The following is a 14794-nucleotide window of genomic DNA, read 5'->3' as shown; positions in this document are numbered from 1 at the left end:
CACAAAACTGTGTTTGGTTTTAAACGCTGTGCACATGGGGCAAAAAAGCACTGTGGGTTGCAGATGGTTGTAATAAAGCATAAATCCAGTGTGTCCATTTAGTCCATGAGTTTTAGTCTCTAACAAAGTTATGAATTTAAGCTTCCAGGCTTGGTTTTTTAACGACTTTCCTTTGCCAGTGAGGACTGATAGGTCAGATGTAGAATGATTGCTTTGTGAGAAGTGTTCACCCACAGTTGATGGGGCGTTTTCCTCTTTTATCATTTTCCTGCTAGTTCATTTGAGAGCAAAGTGATTGTCCAATTTCACCCACGTAGGTGCTCTTGGGACAACTTATTTCTCACTAAGAGTGTTGGTCTAATAAAAGGTATCACCTCATCCACCTTGTCCCTCTAATGTTCTTTCTGGCATATTTGGGTCAAAATTTTCACAGGTGAGTATTAACAAAAACACTATTACACATACTTCTGTCCAATTCTCTACTGTTGTTACTACTGGCACAGCTTCTATGGTAGAAGCTGATTTTAAACAGTGTGCTGTCTAAACCAGCTCTGTGTAGATGGCATGATAAAAACGGGCTCATCTACACCTCTGTTCCCCTTGACATTTACCACTTTTGGAGCTGCTGCAACAACAGCAAGAGGGGGAAGTAAAGAAAAATATCTAGTGAAGCCCAGGGCCCTGGCTGTCAGAGGCACCATTTAATTTAGCAGTTAATGTTCATCTGTCTGAAAATCAGGAAGAAGAAACTAAGGCAGCACACCAGGAAATATGGGGTTTTGTGTTTAGGAGGGTGAAAGGTATGAACTTATACCATCTTGGCCTGTTTTCCTCACAAGAAGACGTGTGACGTTACATAGCTACCCTGAGATATCTATCTTGATGTAAAAGCCGAGTAGAAACAAGCCATCAGTAGATTCTACCTTGATGTAGCTCCGCAAGAGCAACACTATTTCCCCCACCTGGCTGACCTCAGCTACATCAGTAAAAGTTGGTGTTTTGTCTCCACTAGAATTTGGTACCAAGGTGGATATCGCCAGGTGCCTAGCTCACTGTCAAAACTTCACCCTTTTGCAGGGAAGGCAAAGCCTTGATGGGCAAAAGTTGTGATTTCCAGGGGCGTTGGCTTAACATACACACGAAATAGCGAACTAGGCTAAAACACGTGGTCAGCTAATAGCTTGAAAAACGGGGAGCTCCTCGCTATTAATGTTACGCTAAGTGGAGTGAACTAATGCGGTTAGAAACACACCCTTTGGGTCCGTGGAAAAGGAAGGGCCAGAGGCAGACGCTATAGGTCATGCGGGATCTTCCTCTGCTCACCTTGCCCCCCCGACCCGGGAGAAATGAGGCCCCTTCGCTGTTCACTTTCTTGCTCGGCCTCTGGGGGGAGCCGAGCGGCGCCTCATAGTTGCCCCCGCTGGCCCGGGCCCGGGGAGCGGAGCCGCGCTCGTCTCTCCCCACCCCAAGCAGAGAGGCCCGAGTCCGGCAGGGCGCCGCTGCCGCCTGGCAGGGCGCGTCGGCTGCGTTTCAAACCCCCGCCCGCCTTGGGCGCCCCGCACAGCCCCAGACCCGCGCGGAGCCGAGCGGACTCGGGAGCAGCCATCTTGTGAGCGGGGCTGCCCCCTGCCTACACGGCGGAGCGGAGCCGGGTGCAGCCGGGCCGGGTGACGGCCTGTGTCCCCCCCCCCGCCGCGGGGCGGGGTTGATGGGGCCCCCGGCGCCGGGGCGCCGCGGGGGGAGGCCGGGCTGGCGGCGGTGACTCTCCGCCCGCCGGACAGTCCAGGCGGGGGAGCCGCGGGCGGCCATGGCCGGCGAGCCGCAGAAGAAGCCGCACCTGTCGGCCCTGGTGGGACAAACCAACGGGCTCACCAAGCCCGCCTCGCTGGCGGCGGCGGCCGCGGCAGCCCGGGCCGGGGGAGCCGCCGCCGCCTCCTCCAAAAAACTCGTGATCAAGAACTTCAGAGGTGGGCGAGGGCCGGGGCGCACCGTGGCGCCGGGGGTGGGAGTCGTGCCCCGGGGGTGGGCGAGTCCCCAGCGGGCGGCGGCTCGGAGCGTCCCCGGTCTCGGCCCGGCGCCCATCGTCACAGCCAATGGCCCCCCGCGGGCCTTTCCTGACCTTAGTTTACTCCTGGGTCCTGGCCCCGCTGCCCCCGCCCCTTCCCCGGAAAGGGAGGCCGGGCCCGGCTGGGAGGGGCCGCCCCGCCTGGGGCTGATTGCGGGCGGCTGCGAGCAGTGACAGGGCAGGGGGACTGGGACACACCGCGCCCCGGGCCTGCACAGGCGCCCGCCCCGCTCTGGCTTGTTGGGGAGCCGGGGAGCCTCCGGCCCCACTGCCCGCCGGAGCTCCAAGCGCCCCTGTCCTCTGCCTGAGGGGGCTGCACCCCATAGAGAGCCGCTCCCACCCCGGCGCTAGCGCTGCTCCTCAGGTCATGGGGTGTTGGAGCTGCTCCAGTTCCAGCACCTAGCTCTTGATGAGGAAGGGCTGAGCTTGCTCTGGAAGGTGATTGAAAAGGCCTTAACTCAGCAAATTTGCTTCCTCTCCTGCATGCCTCACTCAACAGCTCCAAGGGCCTTACTCAGCCGGCCTGCTCGTTGTGGCACTTCTTTGGCAAACAAGGGCCTGATCCTGTAGCCCCAAGGAAGTTCGTTCAGCTTGCTTACAAATATGAAGTTCTGAGCACAGGGGCTGTAGTGCTTTTCATCTGTAGCTCTCAAAGGCAGCTCTTCATACTACAGTACTACCACTGTTTCACACATGGGGGAGATGAGGCATACAAAAGTGAAGTGATTTGCTGGTGGTCACATAAGTGGCCTAGCTGGCCACAGAAACCAACTCTCTTGTCCACCCAGTCCAGTGTCTGTCCTTGTATTCCTCCTTGTATTCATCTCAACTAAGTGATGCAGTTTCTGTGTAGACCACAGTTTGTGTTGTAGTCTTTCTGATGTTTCAGTTAAGATATGTTCTGTAATCAAATATATGTTTAATGTGTATACATTTCTGTTACATACAGCGTAGGTAGAGATAATGTATAGCAATGGTTTTGTGGTCAGTTACACTTTAAAGAATAGATAGTGTTGTAACTAATTAGAGTAGTGTCAAAGATGTTAAGGTAGGCTACATTGTTTTGCTAGGGTTTGGAATGTTTAATTAAGCTTTATTAAATAAAAACCCTTAAATTGCATTCTTGAGTGCATTCTGAGATAAACATGTCCAAGAGTACTAACAAACTGTCCAGGATCATGCAAGCTGCTCTATCTGGGCAGATACATTTTAGTGGGGTCTATGCATGTGAAGAGGGGTAGCCCATCTGAATTGACTTGCAGGAACAGGCTCTTTGTATGCCACTGTTCAGAGAAAAAAATGACACTTAGTGGCTTTTGCCATATTATATGGTATTATGAATATTCCTTTAAAAAATTATTTCAAGCTGAAAGTGTGAAGTGCAATGAGTCTGTCACTTTGTTAAATTATTCCAAATGGATTTAAAAAGATGTAGCTGTAAGTAGTCTCATATTGGGGGTTCAGTTTTCCATTTACTTGTATCTGGTTTTACAGAAAGACCTAAATTGCCTGATAATTATGCTCAGGACACATGGCAGAAGCTTGATGAAGCAGTGAGAGCTATACAAAGTAGCACCTCAATTAAATACAACCTTGAAGAGCTCTACCAGGTAAGAGACCAGGTTTTTTGTGTCCTTTTAAACTAGGTAAGTGGTAGAGCATGATACTGATGGCTTTAGAATTTTCATTGCCATAAATGTTTAAATGTAAATGGGATATTTGTGTGCAATGTATATCCTGAGGTTTCTGATTAGGGCAGTATTCTGTTCTAGTGTGTGTTTTCCATTTTCTAGATCAGTGGCACTCCAAATGTTGTCCTTTGAACTTTCTGGTGGTCCATGGAGACCAAGCAGGATTGGGGTCCATCTAACCAGCTAGTGATATTAGTGATGCATTAGTGAAGCATTTTGGCAGGGGTCAAATGGGGGAAAAGGAGGGAAATAAGTGGTGGTACTGTCCCAAATTCTGCCCATTTTGGATGCTGAAATGAGATGTTACTATCAGTAGATTATGCAGATACTCAAAGTTAAGGTTAGGATTCTGTCATAGATATTTTTAGAAAAAGTCAGGGACAGCTCATGAGCAATAAACAAAAATTCATGGACACCTGCAACCTATCTTTGACTTTTACTAAAAATACCCTGGGCTTGGGGGTAAAATAGAGCTGCCTGCTCCTGCAGTAGGGAATGACCCCTGTTGCTCCAACCCCAGGGAGGCTGACCCAACCTGGGTTGCTGCTCTGGCAGGCTGGCTGCCTGTCAGCTGTTTTGCAGCAGCCTTGGGACTGACAGCTACTCCAACCCTGCCCCAGAAATCGCGGAAGTTCCAGAAAGTCATAGAATTCGTGACTGAATCATATCTTTACTTAGTAATTGGTTCTCTTCCTTGCATGCTTTGGACTGCAGTGAAATAGTTAATATTACAGAATCCATTATCACAATTAAACTTAACAGTCAACATCCCTGGTTCAGACCTGGGCAGGCAACAAAGTATCAGTTCACATCTGGTTCACATTTTGAATATTATATTCACATGACAGCCATAGACTTTAAAACTTCTTTTAAAATAGTGAAAGAACATTGCCTGAAGGGGTAAATGACATATCTATGACTTGTTTCCTTCTTTCTTCCTTCTCCATTTTATTTTGAAATATGGTCCAGCTTTCATTTGTTTTCCTCCATATTCTTTTTTTTATAGCTTGTGTGTTTTATGGCACATAAAATAATATTTATTAATTTCAGTAATGACAGAATTGAAAAAACCAAGGCCCTGATCCTGCAAGATGCACCTCACAGGTTGACTCCTGTGTGCAAGTGAAATGTGTGAGTTTCTATGTGGGCATGCATGGAACTCATTGCAGTATTGGGGCCTAAAAATTACCTATCACCAGAATTTGTCTACAGGTTTCATTAGAGTTCTGTGGTAGGTTTGGGGTCATCTGCGAGAGCTGATGCTAGGGCGCTAGCAGTCTGCATTGGGTGTGAATGTCAAAGACCTAAAAACAATAATTATTGGTAAAGGCTTGATTGTTCTTTTCTCCCTGATCATGAGGGAGGCATTTAACATATAGTTCTAAAAGTACTACTTTTAAAATAAAGAGATATAGCTTGTTCTTTTAAATAGACAACTTGACTGTGTATCATTTACATACTGGGCATTGTATGACAGCAAAATTCCAATTGAATAATATTGATCCATATTTAAGGATTTTAAGCTCAGAAGCTGAAAAAATAACTTTTTTTTCATTTTTATTTGAAAAAGTCCAGGTTTTTGTAATTTTGTTTGATTTGTTTTCAAATATTGAGAGGAGATTATAATAGCATGGGCATGAAATCATCAAGGCCTTGACAAGAATTTTGGTGGGCTGGAAGGAATGTATTTTTGTATACACCATAAAAAAAAAAAAAAAAAAAGCAGGGAAATTGCAGTTTCATCTGTTTGCACACTAATTTGGAAAACTTAATTCATAATAGCAATTCATTAATTCATAATGGATTTTCCAGTCATAAGTGCTAATTAGCAAGGTTCCACTGTGTGTTTCTGTGCACACTTGTTTGTTCACCTGGGGAAGGAGAGAGGATAATTCAGCCTCAATTAGAAACATCGTGGTTACAGATCATTTTAACTGCCTGATGTTGGATATGAAATCATGAACAGGGAAGAACTTGTGTGTCTAGGTCTGATCTTTGTGGTCTTTACCCATCATTATGAAAAGGAGGTCAGCAGGCCTTCAGAAGCATAATGTGTTAAGTAGTTTGATCTGCCACACAGCTAAAAGCTATAATCATCCGTCATTCCCAGGTTTGTTATTGATTACTGCAAATAATTATGGCTGAGTGAAGTCTAATTTAAATCAGTCATTGAGTTTTCATACTTGGCAAAAATTTGCAGTAATGATGTCTAAGCCTACAGTGAAAAGTTCCAAAGGGGGTAGCCCTGTTAGTCTGTATATAGCAAAAACAACGAGAGTCCTGTAGTACTTTAAAGACTAACAAATTTCTGCAGGCATAAGCTTTCGTGGGCTGCAACCCACTTTGTCAGATGCATGAAATATATATACCTCCTATCTGATTTCTATGAGGTGGGATGCATGTAAGCCTACAGTGTTTGCTAAAATATTTAGCTTGGAAATTTTTGAAAAAAGTAGTGATTTGTAGAAATAATAGTTGTGCCATATCCCAAAGTCTCACTCTTTATTTATCTGAGCATTCTGAAGGTAAAAATAAACAGAGCAGTGCTTTTCAAGTGCTTTGAAATTCCTTCACCCTAGGGCTGGTGATTGCCTAATATAGAATCATAGACCTATAGGGTTCGAAGGTCATCTAGTCCATTTTCTCCGCTCCTTTCCCTCCCTCCCCCCTAAACGCTGAGTCAGGATCAAGTATACCCAGACCATCCATGACAGGTGTTTGTCTAACCTGGTCTTAAAAACCCATAATTGGAGATCCTGCATCAGTGCTGGGGAAATGGACTGGATGACCTCTCTGGTCTCTTTCAGCCCTCCATATCTGTGACTACGTCTATGCTGTCCAGCAATTTGTCTATGCAGGTTTGAATAGCAGTGCTCACCAAAGTGCTGTGCTGTAAATCCCCGGTGTGGATGCTGTGGGCGCAATCTAAAAGGCTCCTAGTTCGCATTAACAAAGTCCAAACTGTGTGGCAGTGTAGACAAGCACTATTATTTATAATAGAAAATCATCAGTCCTAGGGTGAAGGAGTTACAAAGCATTTGATAAGCATAGCTTAGTTTTTATATATAATGCACTAAAGAAGAAATGCACTGCTACTTCCACTGATGCTGATATATCTTCTGTCTCAAGTGGATTAATTGTATTCTGTTTTCCCTTTGTGACATACCCAGGGTACAGTCTAGACTAATGAGTAGTGTGTCACTCCTGTCCTCTTACTTGGGGTGCCCTTTACACTGCTTTGCTACTGTAGCCTCCAGTCTGGACTACTCACAATCAGCCTCCAGCATGTAAGTCACTCCCAGCTATGTCTGTGTGTGTGTTCTGCAACCAGCCAGCCACACCTTGGCTCTCAACAGCCTTGGTTATATTGCATGGTGACCCCCAACATCCCTCAAATCCTAGACTTTCCCCCGGTACTATCCAGCCCTCTCCTGGACAATACAAATTATATAACGGCCATATTGCATTTATAGAAATAATATGCACATAAGTTGCCACTCCAAATGAAGTTTCCCAAACACTTCATTTCAAACACATTGTATTAGATAAAACAATAAAACAAATATTAACTACAGAGAGACATTTTAAGTGAATACAGGTAATGAGACATAAAAGTCAGAAATAGTTACAAGAAAAATAAAGATAAAACACAATTGGTGCCTAGCTTAACAAACTATGATAAATTCAAAGCAAGGTTTTCTCACCACATGCTTTCAGTAGTCTTACTGACCAAACATTTTAGGTCAAGACCCCTCCTCCACTTAAATGGATGTTTCCTTCGTTGTCCCTTCTGTTGCAGTGAGTTGATGGGCAGAGAGAAAGAGGGATGCCTTGGAGTGTCTGCCCCTTCTTTTTATAGTCCTGTCCCCCCTTTAAGAAGCATTTCCAGATGGGAGCAGAGTGACAGGCAATCTGTATGGAAGAGAACTCTATATTGTTTCATTGCTAACATGTAGATTTTTGTTTTTTTTTTTTGCTCCTGCCCCCTTTCCCGCCAAAGAATGGCCACTTAGTAGGTAATAGTCCATCAGCCTTGTTTACACCTGTCTGAAGCGTCAGTTTGCCCTTTGTCTCTGAGAAACTGGATTGGTCATTCTCAGACTTCCCTGGAAAACATACTTTTAGTCACAATCTCAGCTTGTTTATAACTTTGCATATAATGTTGCTATGTGCATTTTGCCATGATATTATTGATCAGCAAATTGAGTTTTTAAATGATATTTCACAAGGTGTACTTCGTATACAGATTACAATAGTTTGCAGGATGTGGACACAAATGTAAATTCTATCACACTCTTGCATTCATTTTATGGATAAAGGCTGCTTACAGATATTGTAGAGCTGTGAAATCATATGATGCAGCTGCTCCTGAGTTTTCATTTAAAAAGACTCAGGACTTGTCTATACCTGAAATGCTACAGTGTCACCACAATAGCACTTCAGTGCAGACAGTACCTGTGCCAACGGGAGGGGTTCTCCTTTCAGCACAGGTCATCCACCTTCCCGAGGGTGACTGAAGAATTCTTCCATGTGGAATTTTCACATCCCTGAGCGACATAGCTGAGTTGACCTAATTTTCTAGTGTAGACAAGCCCTAACTTTTCCATCTGAAACAAGTCATTTACTTTAGGCTTAGTAAAACCAGTCTTTGGGCTTGTCTACACGGGGACACTCTGGGAAGTAAATCTTAAATCATACCTTTAGTTCATTCAAAATGGATTAGTTAAACTGCATTATACCCTTGTGTGGACACACTCAGAATTAAAGTAGCCTTAATTTGGAACTTAACTCCAAGAGAGAGTTTGCTGCTGAGAATCCCAAATGGAGGGAGGAGCATCTCTGCTACCTAGAATTAGGCCCTAAAGTCCCTGAGAGCGGGAGGATTTAGGACACACCCCTCTCCTTTGCATCTCCCACTGGCTATTTTATATGGGGAGCCACCTAGCTTGTTTGCTTCTGTGAATCCCATTCCGAGATGTCTGTCTGTCACCATTTATTGTACAGGAAGTCTAGGCACTTAACCCAGGCTTTTGAATCCCAGTGATTTTTCTAGGTGCCTACAAGTTAGACATCACTATATCTATGTTCTTTTGTGACTCTAGCCCATAGTGTCCATGCTGATTCTTTTAAATATATTGTCAACATTTAGTGCTGTTGACCATGAGAAACTGCTGGTAGGTGGGGTTGCTCTTGAGTGCCCCCATTCTCTTCTCTTTTTTTTTTCTCGGAGGACCCAACATATAGTTCATGTCTCCTGGTGAATCTCAGGGTTCTAGTCTGTCATCCTGCTCAATATATATGTGAGGCAGCATGGACTGCAGTATCTTTATTGTGCAAGTGACAGCCAATTATATATCTTTGCTTTATCATTTCTGGAGGATAACTAAGCAGCACCTTGGTTGATTCCGAATGTCCAGGTATCAGCAGTGGCCAAACATATTTTTCCTTGAATCCATGCTGGGCAAGGAGATTGTGATCATTCTTGTTGAATATGAGCCTCCCCTTGGTTATCCATCTCAATGTCACTTCCAGATAGGGTCATTGCAGAGCACTCTACTTGTGTCTAAACAAGCCTCTTCAGAATAAGGCTGCCAAGTTGGAGTGCTTCTTTTGTGGAGCATAATGCACTTGTGCTTCACATATTGCACTGGCTACCAATTTATCTGAGTGAAATTCTAAGGGTAGTTTTGCTGAGTTCCCAAACAATTTATCTAACTAGCTAACAATTAAGGTTGAGAAGATAGTGCTCCAAACAAAACTTACCGTTACAGACATCATTAAAGACTATAGTAACGTTCAGCTAAGTGTGTAATTCTGCAGCAAGGTTCATACCACTCATTAACACACCTACAGAATTTCTGTCAGAATTTCAACCCTAATTCTGCCTCCGAGGTCTGGTCTACCCTACAAACTCAGGTCAACAGTAGTGTATGTGTGTGCTACCAGATCCCTTCTGCTGACCTAACTCGCCAGTTCCATCAACTTAATTATTCTACCACCACAAGAGGTATAGCACTTAATTCGATGTTGATGGGTCAACAGAGAGGCAGTGTAGACACAGTACTGTGTAAGTTAACTGAATTGGTCTTCAGGAGGTGTCCCACGATGCTCTGCTGTGGCTGCTCTGGATATTGTTTCAATTCCGCTGCACAGTGGCCAGGTACACAGGAAACAGCCCCTCCCCTATTAAAGCCCTGGGAACTTTTGAATTCCCATTTCCTGTTTGATCAGCCTGGAGAGCTTGGCAGCCCAAGCTGATCATGGCACCTCAATGCCCCAAATGTGCGCCAGCCTGGATTACACAGGAGGTGGTGGATCTTACTGGTCTGTGGGGGGAAGAGTCTGTGCAGATATAGCTCTGATTCAGCCGGTGAAACATAGACATCTACGAAAAGATCATGCGGGGTATGGAGGAGAGAGGCTACATCAGTGACGTGCAGCAGAGCCCAATGAAAATCAAAGAACTTTGGCAGGCGTACCAGAAGACAAGGGAGGAGAACAGTTGTTTGGGTTCTGCACCACAAACATGCTGCTTCTACAGTGAGCCTCATACGATTCTTGGTGGCAACCCCACCACTGCCCCCAGTGCAGCGTTGTTACTTCCCAAGCGTTGGAGTCCTAGGCCACCTCAGACAACAATGAGGAGCACATTCTGGACGAGGAAGAGGAGGAGAATGGGAGACAGGTGAGCGGGGGATCCATTCTTCCTGAGACCCAGGAGCTATTTTTAATCCCGGAGCAGTCCAGCGGGTTGTAGGACAGCATCATGCCTGGGTGTGATACCAGGAAGGCATCTTTGGTGAGTGTGCAGTTCCAGTCAAATTATAGGGGTTACATGCTCTTATGATTTATGTTCAATATGAAAAAAAAGTGCGGGGCAGTGGATATCTGCTTCCCAGTGGCTGCTCCAGCTACCCAGAGGGTGCCCTCTGGAAAAGACTGTTTATGTACACAGGGATGGCCTGGGAATCTTCCATGGAGATCTCCAGGAAACTTTCATGGAGGTACTCTGCTATTTCTTCCACCACGGTAGGATACTTTCTGACTCCACTCCAATATTAATTCTGCTGGCATCATTGCGGTACACAGCATAAGGACCAGGTCTGTACCCCAGATGCTTGCAGCATCTGCTCCCTTGCCACCTCAGTTACCCCCTCAGGCAACTGATATCACATAGGGTCACCTAGGGGAAACGGAAGTTGTCATTACCAGTGCTTGCACTGCAAACTGTAGAGCTTGTGATTCCCCCACCCATGGTAATTTTTGGCTCCCTCAACCACGGTTTCCCTAACATGGCAGGTATCAGCATTGACCTCAGAATCTGCTAGTCTAGGGTGACTACCACCAGCAACATTAAGGGAAGGAGGGGGAGGGGGACGTTTCCTGTGTTCTCGCGTGGCTGCAATCCCACACTTTGGGAGACCACACTTTGGGAGGCTTAACGCTGGTTCCCAGTCTCCAAGCACCATCCATGTTTCTAAGGGGAGGGGGCATTGTCCACCTGCCCATCTGCACTGCCCTCTGTCCTGACATAGGTTGACCACAAGTTGCAGCACAAAGCCCATCGCCCATGCCGCTGGGCCATACTCACCATGGCTGGAACACCAAATCGGTTCATTGAATAGCTAGGGATTCTGATTATGTTCTTGCTTGCCCTTCAGTGTAATAAGGGGGGTGATTTTTAAATCACAACTTTGTACTAGACCCAGGTTAGGCACTGACAATGGTGCCTTGTGCTTTGCATGCCTTACAGTGGAAAGCTTGGCCTTCAGCACATCTTCCATACCGGCAGAGAGGCTTTTGCAGATTAGAAGAAGGAAAAAGAGAGCACATTATGACATATTCAATGAGATAATGAACACCTCTGGGACAGCTGACATGGAGCTTAGAGCTTGGAGGATTTCATTGGCTGACATGGAGAGCATCCCAGGAGCATGAGCATGCCATGAAGGATAAGATGCTGTGGATTTTGAAGGATCAGTCAGACATGTGGAGTTGTCTGGTTGAGCTTCAAGAAAAGCAATTTGAGGCTAGACTCTTTCTTCAGCCCCCTCCCCCAAATGTTCCAGGAGGTGGGGGAAGGGGGAGTTGAAGATGCAGTATCCCTTCGTTCCCATGGTGTTAAGTGGTACTAAGAACAAAAGGTGGCCATTGGAAGACCTTTGATGGACAAGACTTCTGTGCTTTCATAGACAAGCTGACTTGGTTTCTCCCCTCCCAGTGTTATCATATAATTTGCCCAAGGTTAAATGATTTTCCTGGTCTTTCAGTTTCTTTGTTTGTGCAATAAAATTTAACATTTTGAGAATGAAATATTCTTTATTTATTCCAAACATGAGGGTTTGGAGGGGGCGGGGTAACTGATGCACCCGAGGGGGTGGTATGGGAAGGGACAATACAGATAAGTGGTGCACATTACTATGCTTCATTACTGAAATGGGTTTTCAAAGCCTCCCGGAGTTGCAGAGCTCCTTGCTGGGCTCTTCTTATCATCCTAGTATCTGATTGCTCAAAATTAGCTGCCAGCATATCTGCCTTCATGCCCCAACCCTGTGGAAACTTCTCTCCCTTTGCCTCACAGGTATTATGAAGCACACAGCAGGCAGTGATAATAATTGGGATATTACTTTCACTGAAGTCTAACCTAGTAAGCAAACTGTGCCAGCGACCTTTTAAACATCCATAGGTACATTCCACCACCATTCTGCCCTTGCTCAGCCTGTTGTTGAACACACCTTATTGCTGTCCAGGTAGCTGGTGTACAGCTTCATAAGCCATGGGAGCAAGGGGTAGGCTGGGTTTCCCAGGATCACTATTGGCATTTCAACATCATCAGTGGTTATTTTGCAATCTGGAAAGAAAATCCCTGATTGCAGCTTTTCGAACAGATCTGTGTTCCTGAATATTCAGGCATCATGCACCTTTCCTGACCATCCCACATTGATGTCAGTGAAATGCCCCCTGTGATTGACCAGCGCTTGCAAAACCATTGAAAAGTATCCCTTTTGGTTATGTACTCTTTGTCAAGTTGTTCTGGTGCCAAGATAGGGATGTGTGTGCCATCTATTGCCTCGCTGCAGTTAGGGAACCTCATTGCGGCAAAACCATCCACTATGTCCTGCACATTGCCTGGAGTCACTACCCTTTTTAGCAGAAGTTAATTAATGGCCCTGCACACTTGGATCACATCAGCTTCCACAGTGGATTTACCAACTCCAAATTGATTCCCTACTGACAAGCAGCAGTCTGGCATTGCAAGTTAAGCTTCCACGCGCTTCTCTGCTGTCTGAGCAGGTCTTCTTTAGTGTTGCTGCACTTCAGGGCTGGAGAAAGCTCTGCACACAGTTCCTGGACAATGGTCTTCCGCGTTCAAAATTCTGCAGCCACTGCTCATCATCTCATAGCTGCATAATGATGTGATCCCACCAGTCTGTGCTGGGACCAGAAACGGCACTCCACAGTGTTCAGCTGCTACACGACTGCCAACAGCAACCGGGAATTGTTTCATTCTGTGGTTTGCAGCAGGGCTGCTCGAACGACATTGCAGTGTTCTGCGCAGCGGCTCCTGTCTTGGCTCTGAAAATACTGCAGGATAAGGTGCAAGGTGTTTGTGATGCTCACAACAAGAGTGCACAGCTGAGCAGGCTCTATGCTTTTTGGGCTATGGCGTATACCTGGCTAAGCCAGGCTTTTGGAAAAAAGCGCAAAAAAGTATGGGTTGTTTGCCGTTGATATCAGGGTAGGGAGCAAGGAAACTACATCATGGGAGGCCGAAGCCATGTTCCTGTTCCTGCGACAGTGTTTTGGTCCCATGAGGCATTGCAAGCTCTTCCCAAACCCCCCCTGCGTCTAGTTGTACTATGGGATAGGTATCAACAGTGCACTGCTCTCTGCGTCGATGCAAGTGCAGCTAGTGTAGACGCATCCCACCGACACAATGAGCCTGGTGTGGATGCACCCGACTAACTTAATTAGTGCGGTGGCTGGATGTTGATTTAAATTGTCATCTTAACTTTGTAATGTAGACATGCCCTGAGGGACACTACACTCCAGTCTTTCCTTCTTTGCCCACACCTGTGAACCCTTAATTGTGTGATTAAAGGTTTGTAGGATGAGGTCCCTGTATTGAACGATCTGTGTTACGGGATTAAAACCTCTCTCTCTCTCTCATGGCTTTAAGAAAGCCTCACATGATGGTTATAGGCATATGAAATCTTAAAATAGCATTATGCTGATACAGTAAATATACTGGTACTATCTTCCCTTCATTTGTTATAGAGGGTTTACATCAGTAATACTCAGACCTCAGTGATTCAGGAACCAAATTAGCGATCAACATTATGCAAACGAGCCACAGTAGTGTGAATTCATTGGTTCATATACTGTATATATTGTTCTCACAATAAATAAGTTAGTAACTTAATGCAAGTTGATAACTTAATTGGTTAATAACATAGTAAATGCATCCTGACTGGTTAATAACTTTGATTGATTAATAATTAAATTTACAGAGGTTTTTTTAATATGTGCTGCAAAAGCCATAGGAGACACGTGGCTCGTGAGCCTCAGTCTGAGTATCACTGGTTTACATAGTCTGCAGTATCTGTAAGATGAAATCTTAAACTTGGAGAGTGATCTAGACTTAGAAGGCATACACATTTGGATACGCTAGTTCTTTATTTAAAGATAATGCATAATTATTATATCACAGTGCTTAAATAACAATGGTGCTTTATGTGTCTATGTACATTGAGGTTTTAATCTTATTAAAGAATGGAGAAAGATCACTTTCTTTGTGCTGTTGGTCCAATTAGAAATTTGTAAAATTTGCATTTTTTCAGGACTGTGTGTGGAAGTAAAGTTGTTGCCCCATTGCTGCCCAGCAATCAGTGTTGCTGCTCTTCATATATCCCAGCCTTATTCTCCTCCATATCCTTCCTACCCTGTCCTTTAGTTTTCAACACTTATCAGTTAAATATATAAAAACAGATGCTTGATCTCCATATCTCATTTGTATTGATTTCAGCTACCATGCATG

At 45.1% G+C, this 14794-nt stretch overlaps 1 protein-coding gene across 1 annotated transcript in view; it reads left to right on the top strand.

Annotated features, from left to right (window-relative positions):
* The first annotated feature begins 1368 nt into the window (after positions 1 to 1368).
* Positions 1369 to 14794, top strand: part of CUL4A (cullin 4A) — an 84075-nt gene continuing 70649 nt past the window's right edge. The window contains exons 1-2 of the mRNA XM_067563659.1: positions 1369 to 1967; positions 3560 to 3675. Of these exons, the coding sequence (XP_067419760.1) occupies positions 1808 to 1967; positions 3560 to 3675 (276 nt within the window). The 5' untranslated portion in view covers positions 1369 to 1807. The remainder of the gene's footprint in view (positions 1968 to 3559; positions 3676 to 14794) is intronic.

The sequence above is a fragment of the Emydura macquarii genome, unplaced genomic scaffold (assembly GCF_026122565.2).
Source record: "Emydura macquarii macquarii isolate MOO-44397 ecotype Brisbane River unplaced genomic scaffold, CSIRO-AGI_Emac_v2 contig_2531, whole genome shotgun sequence".
Classification (NCBI taxonomy): Eukaryota; Metazoa; Chordata; order Testudines; family Chelidae; genus Emydura; species Emydura macquarii.
The sequence above is the reverse complement of the archived record's forward strand: the minus strand, read 5'-3'. Positions and strand labels throughout refer to the sequence as shown.